The sequence below is a fragment of the Ornithorhynchus anatinus genome, chromosome 11 (assembly GCF_004115215.2).
Source record: "Ornithorhynchus anatinus isolate Pmale09 chromosome 11, mOrnAna1.pri.v4, whole genome shotgun sequence".
Classification (NCBI taxonomy): domain Eukaryota; kingdom Metazoa; phylum Chordata; class Mammalia; order Monotremata; family Ornithorhynchidae; genus Ornithorhynchus; species Ornithorhynchus anatinus.
The window spans coordinates 45,837,239-45,855,711 of NC_041738.1; the positions used below are offsets into that span (position 1 = coordinate 45,837,239).

An 18,473-nucleotide genomic window follows, 5' to 3' on the forward strand; every position below is an offset into this window, starting at 1 on the left:
TTTGGGATAGTTACCAAGTGAATTTGATTGGCCACAGTCCCTGCCCCTCATGGGGCTCATACTCTAAGTACGATGGAGATCAGGAGAACTGAGGCACACAGAAGTTAAGTGACTTGCCCAAGGTCTCACAGCTCGCATTTGGCAGAGCCAGGATTAGAATCGGGGTCCTCCAGGCTCTTCCCACTAGGCCATACTGCATGCTCTCTTCCTTCCCCCATGAAATTTTATTTTAAATCATTCAAGCAGTCAATGACTTGACATCTGACTTTACTCTCTGTCTTTTGTGTGTGAGCGTCAGCCTTACAACATGTAAGTCAATATTGGTACTGCTGACGGGGCTTACTTGAAAGGCTTGGGAGCCAAAATAGTCAACCCTTGAGAAAGCTTCCCTGTGTTTGTGTCCGAATCATAAATCTTCAGCTCGTTTGGCACAGAACCTGACATTTCTAGGTGGCGTTTGCTCTCCTTACCCAATTCTAATCAGCACATTGGTCAAAATGATGGGAAGTGTTTGCTGGTGGTGATGTTGTCTGAGTCTATTCCTACATTCAGAAAGGCTCATATAAATATAATACAGATGTGTGTGATGTGTGCGTGTGGTTAATACTCCAGAATTAATTTATCGCCTTCACAACAAAGTGATGTCAAAACCCAGAGCCGAGTATTTGGAACTCAATGTGCAAGTGTCACTGAGGATCAGATTGCTGAAAAGAGGGTCCTGATGTTTGATAGATGTAATGGGATCAGGGAATGAAACCAAGCAAAGACAAATTTGAGAGTCGATGCTAAGACAAGTTTATGACATGAATATCTATTTGTTGAAGGACACATTGTCTCCCAATTTCCCAAGGAAATGAAACTTGAAGCATTTACAGTTAGTCAACTGAATCAAGTAGGTTGCTGTGAAAAAAAAAACCAAAGCAAAACTGCAAAACTGCACGACCGAGAGAACTAGTGGATTGGTGATGTGGAACAAACACAACGGGCGCTCTACAGGGAGATGGGTCTATCCAAAACCCACTGGCCTGAGATTCCTATCCACGCCTTGCCACCTGGACTCAGGTAGGATTTGGAGGCAGAGAGGGCGAACTCCGGTGCAGGAGTAAACTGTTATACTGTTCTGATGCCCAAGTCGGTTAGGCAAGAATTACTGAATGAGAAATGATGATGACTTCTCCAAGCCATTCCACTTTTCCTCAGAGCTCCCCCTGTTTTCTCCAAAATGTACTTGTAAGTTGTTGCCTGGTGTGGTGTTCAACTTAGGCCAAACTTTCAATGTCCCCTCAAAGAAAGTCAAAAGCAGCATCAGCTTCCCTGGACAATGAAAACCTCCTCCCTATCTGCCTCTGATGTTTAACGGTTTCCCCACCTATTGCTGCTAGTAGCATAAGACTTATAAGGGAGGGCATAGACTGCTGAGGCAGAATTGTTCCAACGGTTCTCTCTCCTTCCAAGTTGTTGCTCCTTCTGTTTCTCTTCATGCCGGGCCAAAAGCCGCCTCAGCTCCTCTTGGTCGTTGAAGGGGTTCTTGCCAAACTCCCGTTTCAGCCAGGCTCGGTACTGCCAAAATAAAACCAAACAAGAAGAACAGGACTGGTTGAAGGTCCCCAGGTCTTCTTTCTGCTCTCTCTCCTACCATTCATGTGTAAGACCCAACACTTGATTTTGATCAAGGGAAAAAATGCCTAAATCAATCCATCCATCATATTTACTGAGCGTTTACTGTCTGCAGAGCCCTGAGTTGTACGACTGCAGAGTACAACACATCAATATTACAGACACATTTCCTGCCCACAACGAGCTTACAGTCTAGAGGGGGAGACTGACATTAATATACATAAATATGTAATAGAGATGTAGCTGAGGACTGTGGGGCTGGGTGTATGTTTGATGGGGGTGAACAAAGTAGTAATGGGGGGATAGGCTTATCTAGATGGTTCAACAAGGTCTGGTTTTGGGGATCTATCCCAGCCTGAGCCCATTGACCATGGAAAATCCAAGGCTTGGAGGTCCAAACGTCCCCGTTGTTAAGAGTTGCTAATGAATGATTGATTAATCCCAGAAACACTTAGGAGAATTAAAGGACTGGAATATCCTATTTTATGGAGGCCCAGCTCTACTGTTTCATTTATGTACTTTGCGTGAAATTCCACTGCATGCCGTTCCAATGACTAATATCAAGCCCAAATAAAACCACCCTCTCTGGTCACCCTATTTGGAGACAGTGAAATGGACACAAGAGCTCTGGCAGTCGCTTCCTAACTTACTGTTTTATGAAAAATGTTCACCATAAATGGACCCCCACTATCCTAGTACAGCTATATTTACTACGACTTTTTACATTTTGGCAAAGTATTGGCATTATTTACACATCAGAGAGTCCCACTCAATGTGCCTGTTGCAACAGTTTTTTTGTTTTTTTTATGGTATTTTTAAGCACTTACGATATGCCAGGCTGGGGTAGACGCAAGCTAATCAGGATGGACACAGTCCATGTCCCACTTGGGGCTCACAGTCTTAATCCCCATTTTACAGATGAGGTAACTGAGGCCCAGAGAAGTGAAGTGACTTGCCCAAGGCCACACAGCAGACAAGTGGCGGAGATGGGTTAGAACTCAGGTCCTTCTGATTCCCACACCCGTGCTCTATACACTAGGCCACGCTGCTTCTCAGTTATTGAAGACTATCGCCTTTTTGTATTTTATGTTAGTACACAAATGGACTATATCATACCTCACTTTTTGCAAAACCGTGTCCCAACTGGTGGGGAAGAGCCACCATCACTATAATCGATTCCTTCGTGAAGGTTCTCGGTCTTGAGGTTGCCAAACCGAGAACCAATTGCTGTTCTCACTGGGGGACGCCACCATCAAACAATAAAGTCAACTAGAGGTACACTTTCTGCTGGGCAGTTGTAAAGCTTTCTTCTGAAATGTGTCACCCAGCAAACATTCAAGGGGCTGCTCCTGCTAACTGAAACAAGGGGGATTTCCACTGAAGTCTCAGTTTCCAGCACCAATCATTAGCCAAATATTCCACTGGAGCAGTGCCTTGTCCATCATCTTCCCCATGCAATTGGCTAATCAATCAATCCTATTTACTGAGTGCTTATTGTGTGCACAGCACTGTTCTAAGCACTTGGAAGAGTACAATATAACTGAGTCGGTAGACACATTCCAGCCCACAATGAGCTTACAGTCTAGAGGCTAAGATAGTAAGTACTTCTTTAGTGGGAGGGGAAGACCCCTTTGTAAGATTCCTTCCAGCAAGCATTTGGGTTTTTATATCCTTGTTCTCCAGAAATGGACACATGGCTTGCAGCCGCAGACTCTGACCTTGTGGGACATTCTGAGCTTTACTGAGCTCAAAGGAAACACGGCCCAGAAAATATGAAAGTACTATGTCCGCTGTAGCAAAACATAGCAGTTGGATGTCAGGTCAGAAAATAAAGAGAGCCTCTCTTTCTCTTCAAAACAGAAAGATTCAGTGGCCCTGATAAACTCTCCATTTCAGAATCACTGTTTGAGTCTCATGCATGCTCCCAAAGGAACAGAGAAGGGATCGTTCTTTTTGAGCAGACACAATGAGATCCATAAGAGTAGGGCAGTCTGTCTTTGAGTAGTTTGAATCCTGCCTCCCAGCATCCCTGTATCCTGGGAAGCCACTTCAATTCCAAGACCACCCCAGGATAGACTTGGAATCCGAGAGGTTGGGGGCAATGTGAACCAGCCCCCAGTGACCCTGGTCTGCAACATTCAATCAACTGTATTTACTGAGTGCTTACTCTGTGCAGAGCACTGTACTAAGCGCTTGGGAGAGTACAATATAACAGAGTTGGTAGATCCGTTCCCTGCCCACAATGAGTTTACAGTTCAGAGACGTGCTTACGCTCCCCCAGGAGACCAGGTCTGCCCTGATCTCCCCAATATATGGGTTGGATCCACTCTACAGCAGTTCCTGGGTGGACCTGGGACTTCCAGAAAAGCTTCAAAGCCCCCAAATTTGGGCCAGAGCATCCCTGAACCTCTGGAGTGGACCTAGAAGTTTCCTTGTCTCTCAAGACTGGACCAAACCCTTGCCTGGGACCAGCCCAGAATCAAACTCACCTTGCTGGGGTTTGACATTCCAAACAATGTTACATCACATTTTTCCTACCCCTGGATATTCTGGTGCGAAATGGATATCCATAGAGTCTGGGGAAGTCTGAGATGGAGCAGGCATTTATGTTTGTTTGTTTGGGTTTTTTTTAATCCAGCTGTCATTTTCTGAAGCTGTTTCATCTCATCAGAAAGGGAATTCCCCACTTACCAGTTGAGAACTTGAGTGACCAAATTCCCCACATAGGAACACTGCACTATTTCTCATCAGTGGGACACGGAGAGAGCCCAAAGAGGCACAATCGGAAAGGTTACCACGACACCGCCACTTCTTAGCATGTTAAGAGTCGGCCAGGGGCCTTGAAACATGAACTGTCGCATGTTGACTCGATTAGACTGTAAACCAGTCAGTGGGCAGGGGCTGTCTCTATCTGTTGCCAATTTGTACATTCCAAGCGCTTAGTACAGTGCTCTGCACATAGTAAGCACTCAATAAATACTGTTGAATGAATGAATGACTCCACTGCAGCCTAACAGAACACCAAGCACCCTGGGGCAGGTGGCCGAGTGAACTCTGCCTGACCTTTTCTGCCCATCCTCAGAAGTCAGTCTACCCCCAGACCAAATCTGGTAGTTTGTCACTGAACTAGGGAGTGGCCAAAAAATTGGGCTCTGCCCAGAACGCTTAGGGTGACACCGGCCACTCCCTGGAGCAGATCCAAACCCCATGGGTCAGAAGAGCTCTGCGTGGCCCAGACCCAGCTTGCAAGTTCTGATCCCGTGGGCCTGGATCGAGCCGACCCAAAGCTGAACCCAGGTGGGTTAGTGTGGGTTCAGACCGCTTCCCCCTCTTCGTGCTGCTGGCATCTCGCCACTGGGTGAGACCGGATAAAGAAGAGAACAGGAAGGAGGCCAAATGCACATTTACAGATCCTCTCTCGTTTGGGCGTTATTTCCTGAGCTCACTCCTTGTCAAGCATTGTACTCGGCTTTGGGACAGTTATGAGATACTCAAATCAGACACAGTTCCTGTCCCACACAGGGCTCACAATCTAAGAGAAAGGGAGAGGAGGCAGATTCTCTCCATTTTACATATAAGGAAAATGAGGCACAGAGAAGCTAAGTGACTTGTCCACAGTCATACAGCAGACAAGTGACAGAACCAGGATTAGAACCCAGGTCTCCTGACACACAGCCCAGGCTCTTTCCACTAGGCCCCTATTGACCTGAGGGCTTCCTCTCGCAGCTATATCTCTAAGGGAGGCTAATCGGCACTGCACTAAGCATTATGCATCACTCCTCTATACTGAAAGTCAGTCCATCGTTTTAAGTCAGTCCATCATTTACTGAGAGTTTACTCTGTGCAGAGCATTCTACTAAGCACTTGGGAGTGTAACATTGTAATCGAAACATTCTCTGCCGACAACAAGCTTACGGTCTACATGGATAGGGAACGTGTCTTCTCCCAAATGCTTAGTATAGTGCTCTGCACACAGTAAAGACTCAATTGTTTTATGCAGTCGATGCCATAGACACATCTCTCCCACAACGCCCCATCTCCATCTGCAATCATTCTCGTAGTGTATCCATAGAGTTTTCTTGGTAAAAATACAGAAGTGGTTTACGCTCGTCTCCTTCCTCACAGTAAACTTGAGGTCTCCGCCTTCGACTCTCTCCCACGCTGTTGCTGCCCAGGACAGGTGAGTTTTGACTTGTAGCAGATTGTCTTCCACTCGTTCGCCTTTTCCCTCTGCTCCTCCACCTCTCCCTTCCCATCCCCACAGCACTGTACTCGTCCGCTCAACTGTATATATTTCCATTACCCTATTTATTTTGTTAATGAATTGTACATCGCCTCGATTCTATTTAGTTGCCATTGTTTTTACGAGATGTTCTTCCCCTTGACTCTATTTATTGCCATTGTTCTTGTCTGTCCGTCTCCCCCGATTAGACTGTAAGTCCGTCAAACGGCAGGGACTGTCTCTATCTGTTGCCGACTTGTTCATCCCAAGCGCTTAGTACAGTGCTCTGCACATAGTAAGCGCTCAATAAATACTATTGAATGAATGAATAGTCACTGCCCAAGCTAGGAATGGAATGGCTGTACCTCTGCTTGACTTTCTCTCCCATAGTCGAGACTGGTAGAGTACTGGAAACTCTCCAGGTGTGACCCTGAGAGGGAAAATGCTCAATAAATACCATCAATTGATTGACTGATGATGCACTGTCAGGGTCAACCCAAACAGTCACGTTTCCTTTAGCATACTGAACCTGTGCCAAGCAAATCTTAAAACCGGGCGATTTGGAACTCCCAAGCCCTGGATTTTTCATGGTCAATGGGCTCAGGCTGGGATAGATTCCCAACCTCCTGCCTCTCGTCACTTCAGTCCATACTTCACTCTGCTGCCCAGGTTATCTTTCTACAGGAACATTCAGGGCATGTCACCCCCTCATCAAAAATCTCCAGTGGTTGCCTAACAACCTTCGCATGAAGCAAAAACTCCTCACTATTGACTTCAAAGCTCTCCATCACCTTGCCCCTTCTTACCTCACCTCCCTTCTCTCCTTCTACAACCCAGCCTGCACATTCCGCTCCACTGTGCCTCGATCTCGCCTGTCCCACCGTCGACCCCTGGCCCACGTCCTGCCTCTGGCCTGGAATGTCCTCCCTCCTCAAATCCGCCAATCACTCTTTCCCCCTTCAAACTCCTCCTGAAGGCTCACCTCCTCCAAAAAGCCTTCCCAGGTCCCCTTCCCTTCCACGTCACCTCAACTAGCTCCCTTTGCTCTTTCCCCCTCTCCCCGCCCCACAGCACTTATGTATATATGTATATATGTATAATTCTATTTATTTATACTGATGCCTGTTTACTTGTTTTGATGTCTGTCTTCCCCCTTCTAGACTGTAAGCCCGGTGTGGGCAGGGATTGTCTCTCTATTGCTGAATTGTACTTTCCGAGCACTTAGTACAGTGCTCTACACACAGTGAGCGCTCAATAAATACAGTTGAATGAATGAATGGAAGAATCCCCAAACCCAAGCCTTGTTGGACCGTCCACATAAGCCTTACTCCTCTCATTCCTACTTTGTTCTACACCAGCATCCCTGGGGCAATAATGGACCAGCTTCAACTTAACAGGAGAGCAAGGGGTTATTTGCCCACACCTCACTCTCACTATTGGACTACCAACCCCTTGGGGCTGTTGCCTCTTACTGCAGCTACCGCTCTGCTCTCTGCCTCTCCTTGCCAAACCTTCAGCTCCTGAAAAGGAAGGAGAGATAGGTGAGTCTAACGCACAATCATGGAGGGAAGTAGAGGTAGCTTTTACTGAGGCCATCCTTCGGGTGACAGTGTCTCTCAGTTTTCCAGGACAAGGCAAATACCAAGAAGAAGCTACACAGAAGTTCTACAGGGTGGCCACAGCTGAGGTGAGGGGAACGGTATCGTGGGTGGAGCGGGGGAACCATAAGGGGAAGAAGAAGAGTAGGGTTTTTTTCTTTGTTTCTTGGTTGGTTTTTTTTTATAGCATTTGTTACGTGCTTACTACCAAGGGCTGGAGTGAGAGAAGCAGCATGGCTTAGTGGAAAGAGCCTGGGCTTGGGAGTCAGAGGTCCTGGGTTCTAATCCCAGCTCCGCCACTGATCAGCTGTGTGACTCTGGGCAAGTCGCTTGACTTCTCTATGCCTCAGTTACCTCATCTGTCAAATGGGGATTAAGACTGTGAGCCCCACGTGGGACAACATGATTACCTTGTGTCTCCCCCTAGCACTTAGAACAGTGCTCGGGACATAGTAAGCGCTTAACAAATGCCATCATTATTGTTATTACAAGCTAACCAGGTTGGACACAGTCCATGTCCCAAAGGGGGCTGACAATTTTCACCCCCATTTTATAGATGGGGTACCTGAGGGACAGAGATGTTAAGTGACTTGCCCAAGGTCACACAGCAGACAAGTGGAGGAGTCTGGATCAGAACCCAGGTCCTTCTGACTCTGAGGCCTGTGCTCTATCCAATAGGCCATGCTGCTTACCAGGTTCTAATCCCGGCTCCATCGGTCTGTTGTGTGGCTTTGGGCAAGTCACTTAAATTCTCTGTGCCTCAAGCTCCCTCATCTGTGAAATGGAAATGAAAACCATTAGTCCCATGTGGGGCAGGGACTGTGTCCAACTTACCTGGTATCTACTCCAGCATCATGTACAGTGTCTGGTAGAAAGTGTTTAACAAATACCATAAAAAAAACTCTGTGCCTCCTCATCTAGCTTTGGGACATTTCACTACTAAAGTGAATTGCTACTTATAGGATATTGCTACAGAAGAGACACAAGGGGGTCTTGATTATTAATAATAATGGTATTGGTTAAGCACTAACTACAGGCAAATTGGGATGGACACAGTCCTTGTCCTACATGGGGCTCACATTCTCAATCCCCATTTTACAGTTGAGGTAACTGAGGCCCAGAGAAGTGAAGTGACTTGCCCAAGACCACACAGCAGACAAATGGCAGAGCCAGGATCAGAATCCATGACCTTCTGACTCCCTGGCCCGTGCTCTATCCACTATGGCATGCTGCTTCCCTGGACCGGGGGGCCATTGTGACAAGGCTGCCTTTGCAAGATGGGGGAGGATGAATTCCTCAATGGTAGCCCTCAGCTGGGCAGAGGGAGTGAATTCAAGGATAATTCCCTTGAATGAAAGGGCACAGACTGAAGTGGACCCTGGCTAATACCAGAAGGTTGAGATGAGATGCTGAATATACTGGATGAACCCTCAAAATCCTCTACCATGTAGATAAAAAGTGAAAAGGACAAATACAATCAAGAAAACATGACTGAAGACGTTTTCCAGAGCATATACCAACATGGAGCCTAGTAAGGTATATTAATGAAGTCCCTACTGTACCAAGCACTGGGAAAAAAATACACTGGTGGGAATTGGTCTCTGGTCTCCAAGGACGTCACAGTCTACAATATTGTGGGGGGGGGCAGAGGGAACAGATTCACAAGGAAAGATGAAACAGTAAATTCCCCAAAACAACATCAAGGATAAGGACAAAGATAGATAAAAGGACAAAAACAAAAACAGCAGCAGGGTATAGAGGCTAGAAGTGCAGTTTTAGGCTCCTCACAGCTCAGAGTCCACATTTCACCGTCGCAGCAAGCGCCTCAGCCTTTCCAACAGTCTCTGTTTTGTGAAGGCTGCTACAGTGCTCTGCACACAGTAAGCGTTAAATAAATATCACTGATTGACTGGTTGCTGCCGTTGCTATCCTTCCCGCTGGCACCAGATAGGTGGGAAGTGCTTGATAATAATAATAATAATAATGTGGTATTTGTCATTCAATCAAAGATACTTATTGAGTGATTATTGTGTGCAGAGCACTTACTAAGCTCTTGGGAAAATACAATATAATAGATTTGGTTGACTTGATCCCTACCCACAAGGAGTTCACAGTCTACAGAGCAAGAAAGACATTAAATACATTACAGATAGGGGAAATAGTAAAGCACAAGGATACGTCCATAAGGGCTGTGGGGCTGGGGTGAGAATCAAAGTGCTTAAGGGGCATACAACCAAGTGCACTGCCCACCAAGCACTGTACTAAATGCTGGAGGAGATATAAAATAAATAGATTGGACACAGTGCTATCCAGCTTGGGGTTCATAGTCTAAGAATGAAGGAAAACAGGTATTTAATCTCCATTTTACAGATGAGGAAGCAGATATAGAGAAGTGAAATGAAGTTGGCCAAGGTGACACAGAAGGCAATTAAGAGCTGGGATTAGAACCCAGGCCCTCTGACTCTCTCAGACCCATGCTCTTTCCACTGTAGTAGGTGTTAACAGCAGCATTTCTCGGCTGTCTGGTGGGGTGGAAGGCAGGGGCCACCTACTCAAACCAAATTTCTGCCAGCCAAATAACTGGAAACAATCAAAAGGCCACTGCTTTGAAGAAGTTCTCCTTGTGATGTAATAGTGCCACTGGTCACTTCACCAGGCAGTACAGAGTTGAGGGTGCAAAGTCATAGAATGGGAGGAAAAGGCAGATTCCTAACTTCCTCAAAGCTATTGGTCCTGAGCTGTTGGGGCATTATTCAGTAAAAAAAAATTAAAATGCTGGGAAATTAAAACCTAGTTGTGCCCTAAACTACACTTTTAAATGGGAGCCTGTAAAATATTTTAACTTTTAAGCCATTTTTTTCAGTTATCATACTCAAGTAAATAATTGGGGATTTCTTTCCACTGTCATCCTATGTGTAACTCCCAGGACATGAGAGTACAGCTTCGCCCCAAATTCTCCACCCAGTGCTCTCTATGTAGAATGGTTCAAAATGGTAATGATCAAAAAGGTTTTATTTTAGCCATATTCTTCAGCTAGCTCACAATGCAGAGGTTCTACGGGACTATGGGAACCAACCCTCCACTGGAACGTCAGGGATAGAGTGGGCAGAGGGGAATCTCCACTGCCACATTTTGCAACTTGCTCTAGAGATTTTTTTCCTCCCAAGCTTTTGCAAGTGGTAAGGGACATGTGACCATTCTGGCTGCTTCTCAAAAAGGCTTGCTCAGAAAGGCTGACGCGGACAGCGATGGGAAAGGAACTAAACACCTCCGATCGCAGCCCACGGTGATGGGGGCGGGGTCATGTGCAGCGTGGTCCCTGAAGAGCCGGGTCACAAGTCCGGGGCGGACCATGGGCTGAAAAGGAAAAACCCGAGGTCTTGAACTGCTGGCCCAGCGCTTCAGTCCCCTTCTGAGACGAGGCAAGGCCCCCGTGCTCTGAAGCCTGGGTTGCTATTCAGAGCACATTAACTCCCACCTACCGAGAGTGACAAAACTGATTTTGAAACACAATGTTCATCTTTAATGCAATTTTTTTTCCTTAGCTACACTGGAGCCACAATTATTAGGAGGAGACGAGGGAAGTTTCATTTTCATTTAGGGTCTCTTTCTCCGTGCGAGATCTTGGAAAACATAAACTTGCTAACACACTGAAACTAAGGAAGGTAAATCAACTGAATTTTCTTAGAAAGAAATCAAGTCAAGCTGTGTGTGAAGATAATTGTTTTTCTTTGGTTGAGGGAATTTAAGAAGAATTTCTGACACGGATTGAAAATAATAAGGTTGGGAATCATGAACTCTGGATTCCAGGAAGATGCCTCATGAAACCACGTTTCCCCTTTCTCTTACTTTCAACCCAGTTCATTTCAATCTTTCCTTTTGTTTCTGATTTTTGGTGGCCTGTTGCAGGGTTTAAACACCCTAATGGTCAAGTAATTTTCTTCTGTCCAACTAAGCTATCTCCTGCTGCAGTTCTTGTCCTCATGCTTTCCCCTTCAGTAGCTATGGAGAATGATGGTAGTTTCCTCATTAAAAAAAACCCCAAACTCCATTTTCTTGAAGAGTTCGTAAATCACCCTTTAACCTGCTCTACCCAGTAGTTAGCAACTCCGATTCCTTCCACCTTTCCTCAGAGATCCTATTTCCCATCCTTCTGGCCATTTTTGTTGCATGCATGTCTTGTTGTACTTTTGTTCCAGTTTCCATACATTCATTTTAAGCTGAACTCAAAATGAATAAGAAGCTGACAGATGCAAGGTTGAACTTACGCCTTTAGGTCTTTTTTAAAAATGATATTTCTTAAGTACATTGTGACAGGTACTATACTAAGCGTTGGGGTAGATACAAGATATTCAGGTTGGACACAGCCCCTCTCCCAGTTGGGACTCGCACACTAAATAGGAAGGAGAACAGGCAATGAACCCCCATTTTACAGATGAAGTAACTGAGGCACAGAGAAGTGAAACGACTTGCCCAAGATCACCCAGCAAGCAGATGGTGGAGTTAGGATTAGAATCCCTGGCCCATGTCCCACCTCTGATCTGGAATCCCCTCCCTCCTCACATCCGCCAAATTCTCTTCCCCTCATCAAAGCCCTACTGAGAGCTCACCTCCTCCAGGAGGCCTTCCCACATTGAGCCCTCCCTTTCCCTCCGTTCCTCCTCCCCTCCCAATGCCCCTACTTCCTCCCTCTGCTCTACCCCCTCCTCCTTCCCACAGCACTTATGTATATTTGTACATATTTATTTCTCTATTTATTTTGTTAATGATGTGTATATATCTACAATTCTATTTAACTATTTTGATGGTCTTGATGCCTGTCTACTTGTTTTGTTTTGTTGTCTGTCTCCCCCTTCCAGACTGTGAGCCCTTTGGTGGGTAGGGATTGTCTCTATCTGTTGCCAAACTGTACTTTCCAAGTGCTCTGCAAACAGTAAGCGCTCAATAAATACGATTGAATGAATTAATTAATGAACCCTGGTCCTTTGATTCCAGGCCCATGCTCTTTCCACTCTAGCATGTAAGTTTGTTGTGGGCAGAGAATGTGTCTACCAAATCTGTTGTGCTGTACTCTCCCAAGCACTTAGTACAGTGCTCTTCACATAGTAAGCACTCAATAAATACCATTGGTGGATTGATTGATAGGTCACAGTGCTTCCACTTGGCCATTTGGCTCTTGCCACGTCACATTTACACAGGCCAGAAAATGTCTATTCCACACAATAAAAGCACCTTCCTATTCTGAGCCTTACATCTCTGGGCCCCTTTAACATCTGTGGTTTGCTTAATAATAATAATTGTCATATTTGCTAAGAGCTTACTGTATGCCAGGCACTGTACTAAGCACTGGGGTGGATACAAGCAAATTGTGTTGGACACAGTCCCTGTCCTACATGGGGTTCACAGTCTCAATCCCCATTTACAGATGAGGTAACTGAGACCCAATCATTCATTCAATCGTATTTATGGAGCGCTTATTCTGTGCAGAGAAGTGAAGCGACTTGCCCAAGGTCACACAGCAGACAATTGGCAGAGCTGGATTAGAACCCATGACTTTCTGACTCCCAGGCCCAAGCTCTCTCCACTATGCCATACTGCTTCCTCGATGTGCCGTACTGAACAGATGTGTAAAAGCACATCAGTGCTGACCTACCAAAAATGTCTTCCCTCTTCTTCTCTCAACACCCACACACTGTGTTCCCAGACTGATTCCCTACGGGTCAGTTTATGGGAGACGGTGAATCACCCTTCCTCCCCACATCTGGTCAGCTGCCCTACTTAGAGGGGAGAAAGCCCTCCCATTGTCCTCCTCCTTTCCTCTCCTCTCTCTCTGTCTTCACCGGCTCTCCCTTGCTTCCTTTCCTTTGACTCTGCTTACTCCAGAAGAGGAGAATCACTCACCAGCGACCTCCAAACTCTGCAACTGTTGGCAAAGGACACCGACAGGCCGCTTCATTACGCTAGTCAAAATCACCACTCACACATCGCAACCAGCCGATCCTAGCGCATCCCAGCCAAGATCCTTTGGAACATGTCCAGTCAAAGCAATGCTTGAGTTCAGCGGGGTCACAGAGCCCTAGCATACTTATTCTTTCACATTTCCTGTTTCTGCTCCTTCCTCTCCACCCAAATGGTCACCACCCTGGTTCTGGTGCTCATCATTTCAAAATTAGAGGACCAGCCTCCTTCTCTAGTCCCTCAGCCTCGAGCTTCCCCCAACGCTCGGCCTCTATACTGCACACTGCCATCTGGATTATCTTCCTAAAATATCTCGACACACAGCCCTCCACTTCTCAAGGTTCTCCAACAGCCCTCTATTTCCAGCTGCATTAAGTGGAAATTTACTACCATTCACAGAGAAGCAACATGGCCTAATGGAAAGAGCAGGGGCCTGGGAGTCAGAGAACCTGGATTCTAATCCCAGCTCCATCACTTGCTGGGGAATCTTGAGCAAGTCACTTAACTTCTCTTTGCCTCAATTCCCTCATCTGCAAAATTGGGGTTCAGTACCTGTTCATTCAATAGTATTTTCTCCTTCCTAATTGGATTGTAAGCCCCCTGAGAAACATGAGCCCCACATGTATCTACACCAGCACTTAGTACAGTGCTTCACACAAACGCAGCACTTACCTCAAATTATTATTATTGGCTTCAAGGTTCTCTAATTGTTCTTGCCTTCTTCTATATTAGCTCTCTTCTCACCTTTTGATTGACCCTCACTCTTGACTCTCCCACCTCCATCCCCTTTACAGAAGCAGCATAGCTCAGTGGAAAGAGCACAGGCTTGGGAGTCAGAGGTCATGGGTTCAAATCCTGACCCTGCCACTTGTCAGCTGTGTGACTGTGGGCAAGTCACTTAACTTCTCTGTGCCTCAGTTACCTCATCTGTAAAATGGGGATTAAGACTGTGAGCCTCACGTGGGACACCCTGAGGCACTGAGCCACGCTGCTTCTCTAATCACCTTGCCCCCTCCTACCTCACCTCTCTACTCTACCACTACAACCTAGCTCGCACACTTCATTCTTCTAAGGCCGCTAACCTTCTCACTGTACCTCGATCTCATCTAGCTCGCCATCGACCTCTCGCCCACATCCTACCTCTGGCCTGGAATGCCCTCCCTCCTCATATCAGACAGATAATTGCTCTCCTCCACTTCAAAAGTTTAATGAAGGCACATCTCTTCCAAGAAGCTTTCCCTGACTAAGCCCTCTTCTCCTCTTCTCCCACTCCCTTCTGTGCCACTCTTACTTGCTCCTTCATTTATCCTCCTCCCATCCCCACAGCACATTTGTATATATCTTTGATTTATTTATCTATCTACTTATTTATTTATATTAATGCCCGTCTCCCTCTCCAGACTTCGAGCTCGTTGTGGGCAGGAATGTGTCTGTTGTTATATTGTACTCTCCCAAGCGCTTTGTACAGTGCTTTGCACACAGTAAGTGCTCAATACGATTGAATGAATGACTTACATAAATAAATAAATTATAGATATGTACATAAGCCCGCCACCTAAAACTCAACATGAGCAAGACTGAGCTCCTCATCTTCCCTCCCAAGCCCGGTCCTCTCCCAGCCTTCCCTATCACCGTGGATGGCAAGACCATCCTTCCCGTCTCTCAGACCCGCAATCTCGGTGTCATCCTCTCGTTCACCCCACACATCCTATCTGTTACCGAGACCTGCCGGTTTCACCTTTACAATATCACCAAGATCCGCCCTTTCCTCTCCACGCAAACGGCTACCTTACTGCTACGGGCTCTCGTTATATCCCGGCTAGACTACTGTGTCGGCCTTCTCTCTGACCTCCCTTCCTCCTCTCTCGCCCCGCTCCGGTCTATTCTTCACTCCGCTGCCCGGCTCATCTTCCTGCAGAAACGATCTGGGCATGTCACTCCCCTTCTTAAACACCTCCAGTGGTTGCCTATCAACCTCCGCTCCAAACAAAAACTCCTCACTCTAGGCTTCAAGGCTCTACATCATCTTGCCCCTTCCTGCCTCTCCTCCCTTCTCTCTTTCTACAGCCCACCCCGCACGCTCCGCTCCTCCGCCGCCCACCTCCTCACCGTCCCTCGGTCTCGCCTATCCCGCCGTCGACACCGGGGCTACGTCCTCCCGCGGTCCTGGAACGCCCTCCCTCCTCACCTCCGCCAAACTGATTCTCTTCCCCTCTTCAAAACCCTACTTAAAACTCACCTCCTCCAAGAGGCCTTCCCAGACTGAGCTCCCCTTCTCCCTCTACTCCCTCTACCACGCCCCCTTCACCTCTCCGCAGTTTAACCCTCTTTTCCCCCCATTTCCATTTCCCTCTGCTCCTCCCCCTCTCCCTTCCCATCCCCTCAGCACTGTACTCATCCGCTCAACTGTATATATTTTCATTACCCTGTTTATTTTGTTAATGAAATGTACATCGCCTTGATTCTATTTAGTTGCCATTGTTTTACGAGATGTTCTTCCCCTCGACTCTATTTATTGCCATTGTTCTTGTTTGTCCGTCTCCCCCGATTAGACCGTAAGCCCGTCAAACGGCAGGGACTGTCTCTATCTGTTGCCAACTTGTTCATTCCAAGTGCTTAGTACAGTGCTCTGCACATAGTAAGCGCTCAATAAATACTATTGAATGAATGAATGAATAAGTTCTGTGGAGCTGAGGGTGAGGTGAATAATGGGTACATATCCAAGTGCACAGGCAATGCAGAAGAGAGAGGGAGTAGGGGAAATGAGGGTTGAGTCAGGGAAGTCCTCTTGGAGTAGATGTGATTTTAATACGTTTCAAAGGTGAGGAGCGTGTCCATCTGTCAGATATGAAGAGGGAGGGAGTTCCAAGCCGGAGGTAGGATCGGGCGAGGGGTCAGCGGCAAGTTAGATAAGATCAAGATATAATGATGTTGATGTTAGAGGAGCAAAATGTGTGGAGTTTGTTGCAGTAGCAAATCAACGAGGTAAGATAGGAGGGGGCAAGGTGACTGAGTGTTTTAAAGCTAATTCTGTTTGATACAGATGTGGATGAGCAACCACTTGAGGTTCTTGAGGAGTGGGGACTCAAGGATTGAACTGTTTTTAGAAAAATGACCTAGGCAGCAGAGTTAAGTATGGACTGGAGTGTGGAGAGACAGGTGGCAGGGAGGTCAGCAAGAAAGCTAATCCAGTTGTCAAGGTGGGATAGGGCAAATGCTTAGATCAGTGTGATTCCAGTTTGGAGGTAGAGAAATGGATTTTAGGGATGCTGTGAAGGAAGAATCAACAGGGTCTGGTGACAGACTGAATATGAGGGTTGAATGAGAGAAATGAGTTGAAGATAATGGCATGGTTAAGGGCTTGTGAGGCAGGGAGGGCGGTGGTGCTCTCTACAGTGTTGGGAAAGACAGGGGAAGGACAGAGTTTAGGTGGGAAGATATCGAGTTTTGTTTTGGACATGTTATATTTGAGGTGCTGGTGGGAATATAAGTCTGCAGAGAAGAAAGATCAGGGCTGGAGATGTCGATTTGGGAATTATCTTCAGAGAGATGGGAGTTGAAGCCAAGGGAGAGTCCTCCAAGGGAGTGTATATGTAGATGGAGAATAGAAGGGGACCCAGAACTGAGCCTTGAAATCTCCCAGAGTCAGAGGGTGGGAGGCAGAGGAGAAGCCTGCAAAAGAGACTGAGAATGAGAGGCCAGAGAGATAGAAGAATCAGCATAGAGAGCAGTACCAGTAATAAGCAAAGCCAAATAATTGATCAATCAATCAATCGCATTTATTCGAGTACTTATTGTGTGCCCAGCTCTGTACTAAGTCCTTGGGACAGTACGATATGCCAGATGTTTTTGTTGTTCATTTTTTAGTAGTACTTGTTAAGCACTTACTATGTGCCAAACACTGCACTAAGCACTGAGGTAGATACAAGACTATCAGGTTAAACGCAGTCCCTGAGGCACATGGAGCTCACAGTCTATGTAGGAGGCTGTTGGTAGGTATATTCTCTGCCCACAAGAAGCTTACAGTCTAAAGCAGGAGATGAACAGTAAAATAAATTATGGGTTATGTACATAAGTGCTGGAGGGGAGAGGGTAGGATGAATATCAAGTGCTTAAAGGATACAGAACCAGATTTGTATCCTTCTGTTTCTTGCTTTAGTCTGCAAGACCCTTGAGGTCAGGGAACATGTCTTTAAACATGCTTAGTATAGTACTTGGCCCATAGTAAGTACTTAAATACCACAATCATTATTATTATAATATCTTTTGTTGCTGTTGTACTCTCCCAAGTGCTTAGTTGCGCATGCCACAGGTTCACAATATAGAATTAGTAACATATGTGTAAGCAGGGAATGAAGGAAAGAAAGAAGCAGAGGTCCTTTCCTCACTCCCTATTACTCTCTCTCCCAAATATCTAAAGCTGAGAAAGGATTACTAAATTCTCTGCTTTCCTGAGAGTTTTCCGACAAACCCAACTCGAGCCAGGAGAGAGGACATAAGAGAGGGAGAAAGAAACAGGGCAAGGTAAATCAGATGGGTTATTTCTTAAGGTTTTTTCAAAAAAAACTACGCCCTTATCTAAGGAGCTGAAGAGAAAACAATAAGACACCTCAGTCAACTGAAAGTTGCAAGAGCTAACATGGCAGTAGCGGTGCATCATTCCTGCTAGATTCCCACCCCATCGGGGTAGGTCCATTTTAAAAGATAGATTCTCCGACATGTCCTAAGCCTTCAGAAGACCGGTCCAGGGAGAGACATTCCAAAAAATTACAAAAGGGAAAGCTCCAATCTCAATTCAATGGTGATGATGATGGTGATCTAACACAAAACCTTAGAAATTAATGAAATGCCAGGGGTAGGGGACCCCAGTAGGCCTTCGCTCATTCTCTCTTAAAAACTCTTGCCAAGCGGGTCTGTCTGAGGCCCCGTCCTCAGTTCCAATGCTCCAAAGATGCCTATGTTGTGGAGAGGATCATTAGAGCCAGCAAGCGAGGGGGGCCATAACCATGACTTCATGCATGGGCTGTGCTGAAGGAGGGAACTCATTTGTGGAAACAACATTTCAATTTCCACCTCCC

General features: G+C 46.3%; 1 protein-coding gene across 3 annotated transcripts in view; it reads right to left on the reverse strand.

The window, feature by feature from the left end:
* Positions 1–771: 771 nt before the first annotated feature.
* The window catches only part of LOC100076782 (dual specificity protein phosphatase 22-A-like), a 75,815-nt gene continuing 58,113 nt past the window's right edge, over positions 772–18,473 (reverse strand). For 2 of the 3 annotated variants that reach the window (XM_029076172.1, XM_029076173.1), the window contains one exon: positions 772–1,560. In XM_029076172.1, coding sequence (XP_028932005.1) covers positions 1,354–1,560 — 207 coding nt within the window. In that variant the 3' untranslated portion in view covers positions 772–1,353. Of the gene's footprint in view, positions 1,561–7,288; positions 7,360–18,473 lie in introns of all 3 variants that reach the window. The other variant, XM_029076174.1, reaches the window with a different exon arrangement.